The sequence below is a fragment of the Rattus norvegicus genome, chromosome 20, assembly GCF_021556685.1.
Source record: "Rattus norvegicus strain SHRSP/BbbUtx chromosome 20, alternate assembly SHRSP_T2T, whole genome shotgun sequence".
NCBI lineage: Eukaryota > Metazoa > Chordata > Mammalia > Rodentia > Muridae > Rattus > Rattus norvegicus.
The window spans coordinates 31,189,572-31,193,712 of record NC_141553.1 but is presented as its reverse complement, the minus strand read 5'-3'; the positions used below and the strand labels follow the sequence as shown (position 1 = coordinate 31,193,712).

General features: G+C 56.0%; 1 protein-coding gene across 1 annotated transcript; it reads right to left on the bottom strand.

The window, feature by feature from the left end:
• Positions 1–309: 309 nt before the first annotated feature.
• On the bottom strand, positions 310–1,792 carry Neurog3 (neurogenin 3). Its single transcript, NM_021700.2, has one exon. The coding sequence runs from the start codon at positions 1,340–1,342 to the stop codon at positions 698–700; it is 645 nt and encodes a 214-aa protein (NP_067732.1). The 5' UTR covers positions 1,343–1,792; the 3' UTR covers positions 310–697.
• Between the last annotated feature and the right edge of the window lie 2,349 nt (positions 1,793–4,141).

The window sequence follows — 4,141 nt, the reverse complement described above, 5'->3', positions numbered from 1 at the left end:
CAAAATTCATTTCAAAATTCATTCATTTACAAACTGATTTCTTTTTCTTTTTTCCTTTTTAGGGAGACACGCAGTGCTTCAGGAACCTGTCCCCAAGGCTCACACTTCAGACGTGGGAGACAAACTGGAGAGATGCTCTAGTCATAAACTAGGGCTTTCCGGTCCACCGCCCGTTCTCCCCTCGGGGGAGGGAGGGTACCGACTCGCAAAGTGCAGAAGAAGGCAGAAGGTCACCTTCGTGGATTAAGGCAGAATGGAGAAGCTGGGAAAGCCTGGACTTAATGGGCAGTAAAGAGGTTGAGCATCGTTTATGGAACAAGAGCCAGTGAGGTAAGACGCAACACTGGATTAGGTCACTCTGGAGAAAGCGGTGGTTGGAGGCCCGCAGATTTGAAAGAGGGCGGAGTCACCAGGAAGTATGGGAGTCTCCCAACTATTTAGTGCTACGGCTCTCCTCTGCTTGGAGCGGGAGTTTGAGGTGGCCACACTGAGGAGGGTTAAGAGGAGATCAGCCTGCAATGTCCTTTGTGCACGCACAGCAGCAAGGAACTGTGCGAATCCTGGTTAAATCAGGGACCTGACTAATGAAAGCCAGAAGGGGCGAGATGCTCGAGTGCCTCCACTACCTTCCATTTCAGACAGCTCTGACTCCCTCCCTTTCTGCCAGCGCCCACCGCCCAGGGCCTGTTTGGGCCCTTCACAAGAAGTCTGAGAACACCAGGGTGCCCGGGAGCAGACAGGATGGGGAGCTGGGCACCTGCAGGCCAGGGAACTCCTCCAATGAGGCTGTGGGGCTCAGGCTACCAGCTTGGGAAACTGGGGAGTAGATAGAGCCCCAGTCGCCGCTGGAGCCCCCTCCCGGGCTTCCCAGCTCCCCACAGGGCACAGGGGGCTCGGGGCCGTAGAAGCTGTGGTCCGCTATGCGCAGCGTCTGAGTCAGTGCCCAAATGTAGTTGTGGGCGAAGCGCAGGGTCTCGATCTTTGTAAGTTTGGCGTCATCCGGGAAGGTGGGCAGGACACCGCGCAGCGCATCCAGCGCGGAGTTAAGGTTGTGCATGCGGTTGCGCTCCCGGTCGTTGGCCTTCTTGCGCCGGCTTCGTCGCTGCTTGCTCAGTGCCAACTCGCTCTTGGGCCTGTTGCGCCCTCCGCGCCGCGCACGGAGCTTCCTCGATGTCCCTCGGCAGTCACCTGCTTCTGCTTCGGAGCAGTCCCTCGGTACGAGAGTGGGGCTAGGTGGGGTGGAATTGGAACTGAGCACTTCGTGGTCCGAGGCTCCGGGAAAGGGTTGCTGGGTCTCTTGGGACACTTGGATGGTGGGCGCATCCAAGGGATGAGGCGCCATCCTGAGGTTGGGAAAAAATGGAAGGGGGGTGTGACAGTCTCTGACTTAGAGGTCACTCCACGCGGGACTAGAGTACGCCCACCCACTCCCCTCTTCTACCCTTTGGAGGTTCCTAAATGTTACCTAGTTCTCCGGGCTCAAAAGAACAGAGAGCTGCGGGTTGGTCAGAGTCAAGCAGCGGTGGATAGCTGAACCCCTCTGCTCGCTTCGAAGTTTTGCTGAGCTGCAGGCGCCCTCGCCTGGAGTAAATTGCGTCTGGAGGCAGCAAAGAAGCTCGGAGGGGGTCCTCGGCCTCTGTGCAGTGGTGAGACCCAGAGGGATTTCTGAGCTGCTAATCGTGTGTCCCCTGGCACGCTTTATCTGCTCTGCCCGGACCAGGAGCGTGCCTGCCGGGCTGCTGCCTGTGCCACGGGCCAATCAGCAACGGGGGCCCAGGGACTGCGCCACGCGAGCCCGCTCCTCCCCCCCCCCCACCCGCGGAGCACAGCTGGATTCCGGACAAAGGGCAGGGGTCGGGGGAGGGGAGCAGCGCTCTGTTTGTTCCACCCCCCCTCCTCCCCCATCGCGGGCTCTGTCCCAGCAACTCTCGGTTCCTCAAAGAGCCTCGCCCAGCCAGAAGAGTCCCGTCTGGCTCGGAGCTGGCCGCGGGGAACCTTGCTTTTTCCTCTTTCTCTTTGGCATCTGTCCAGACCCTCACTTGGTAGCATAAAGGAGGTTTGGGGGTGCCTGTAGGGACGTTTGGGTACACTTGGGGACTTTTGGCTCAGAGAGGGAAGCAGCTTGCCTAAATCAACCAGCGGATCTAGGAGTCAAGTATCTTGGGGGGCGGGCATCTGGGAGGAGCGGCCATTAGTTCTAAGTGCTATCCAGCTCTTCACTATGGGTTGAGTTAGGAAATGTGTGTGCAACCACGTTTCACAGACTCTCTCCATCCTGGGTCAGAAGGCAGAGTGACCAGAGAAGGTCCCTGCTCAAGTCCTTTTTACTCAGAAACCATCGCTTAGTGGTGTCCAGGTCCAACAACACCTTGAGATCCAACCCCCGCTCCCCAACCCCCAGACCAGACCTTGCAAACCCCCACCACAGTCCTCATCCGAGACATTGGGTTCCAATCCGGAGGCGAGGATGATTGTAGAGGGAGTGCAGAGGGGACATCCTATCCCGCCCCGCCCCGCCCCACCACGGACATTATCAGGAGGGCCTGACCCGAGAGGCAGGTGATACGAAGAGGTCAAGGAGGGACTTGTTCTCAGTTAGCCTTTTTGTCTTTTCAATGCCTCGGTGTGCAGGCCCTGGGAGAAAAGAGGATCTACTTTCTGCCCCCTTTAGTCCTCTGGTCCAATTACAGACCAGAGAGCTTCACCTAGTACCCCCTCCCGCCTCTTCCCCCCAGGCCCCCATCACTCCCGAACTGTGGGTGAGCCCAGGCCTTCTGGTTTGTCCTTCTTAAAGCTATCTGAAAATCTTTCCTGTAAGACGCTGTCTGTCCTTTCTTCTCTGCAGACCCGCCCCTCTTGTCCCCGCCTCGGTCACCCCCCCCCCCCGGTCTTCTGTTTCCGGTCACTCAGGGTGAGGGGTTGTGGCTTCCGCCCGAGCGGGGTCCTCTCTCTCTTTCTCTCTCTCTCTCTCTCTCTCTCTCTCTCTCTCTCTCTCTCTCCCTCCCTCCCTCCCCCCTCCCTCTCCCTCTCCCTCTCCCTTTCTCTCTTCCTCCCCCCCCTTTTGCTTTCTAGTCAGGATGTGCATATGAGGAAGCTCTGGCTGTGAGTTAAAGATTCCACAAAGACAGAATGTTTTCTAGTATATTCTCCAACTCTGAAGCTCACCGATATTGTAGAAGTAGAAGGGTCCATGCCCTGGCTGGGAGACTAAGGGCATAAAGTCAGGGTCGAGGTAGGTGTGTGGCTTGACTCTATGATGGCCACTGGCTGCCTGGACTGCAGGGGAGAGGGGGGAGCAGTACAAAACTCCCCTGTGCAGAGGATGGTTTGCTTGGTTCTCAGCAGGAGGGGTTTGTAGGATTGGGTGGGGACAGTTGGCACTATCTCTACGGATTTCCAAATGATCCTGAGTGAGGAGGGAATTACTTTCCCACTGCAGAAAAATTGGATCTGGAAGCAAGGCTCCTATGAGCTGGGTCCTCCAGTTCTATCTCCTGCTAGTAGGTCTTCCTTTAGGTCATGCCTTGCTTCAAGCGTATCTTCTGGTCCCAGGAATGGAGACTTAAGGCCCTTTTTATAGATGAAAAAGCTGAGTCCCCAGAAGGAAGTGACTTGCCCAAGGTCACAGGGCAAATCCTATCAGAACTATGAAGAATTCAGAGCCTAAGTCTCTGAGACCTAGATTCCCTTCAGACAGCGTGATTTGGTGTGATGTGAGGGAGAATGAGAGACCCTAAGATGCAGAGAACAGAGGCCGTTCTGAATCTTTGAAAACTGGAAGGATCAGCTTGGGAAAGAATAATGACTTGCCCTCCTAGCCAGAGTAAGCCAGCATCAGACATGCTAGACCTTTCTGCTTTCTGTCCCAGACCACAGCCTTGCTTGAATTATTTCTCTGAAAAGGAGAACCTGGGAAAGTGATTGAAAAGTTATCCCCAGGGCTCTAAAAACCAACCAGGCTCGGGAGGGGGTGGGGGGAGACTCAGGTTGTAAGGGACTGTAACCTGGGTCTCAGAAGAGCAGCCTACATTTGTGGCTCTCGTCTGCCCCTTGACTTGAAATGGCTGGGTCCTGCCCCAGGAATCTAATGTGATTTGGCTAGAACGCAGAACTTCCCGAGCCAGAAAGAATTCTGGGGGCT

Excerpts from the sequence above, each read along its gene's own strand:
- Neurog3 (NM_021700.2), bottom strand. The coding sequence starts at position 1,342 with ATGGCGCCTCATCCCTTGGATGCGCCCACCATCCAAGTGTCCCAAGAG.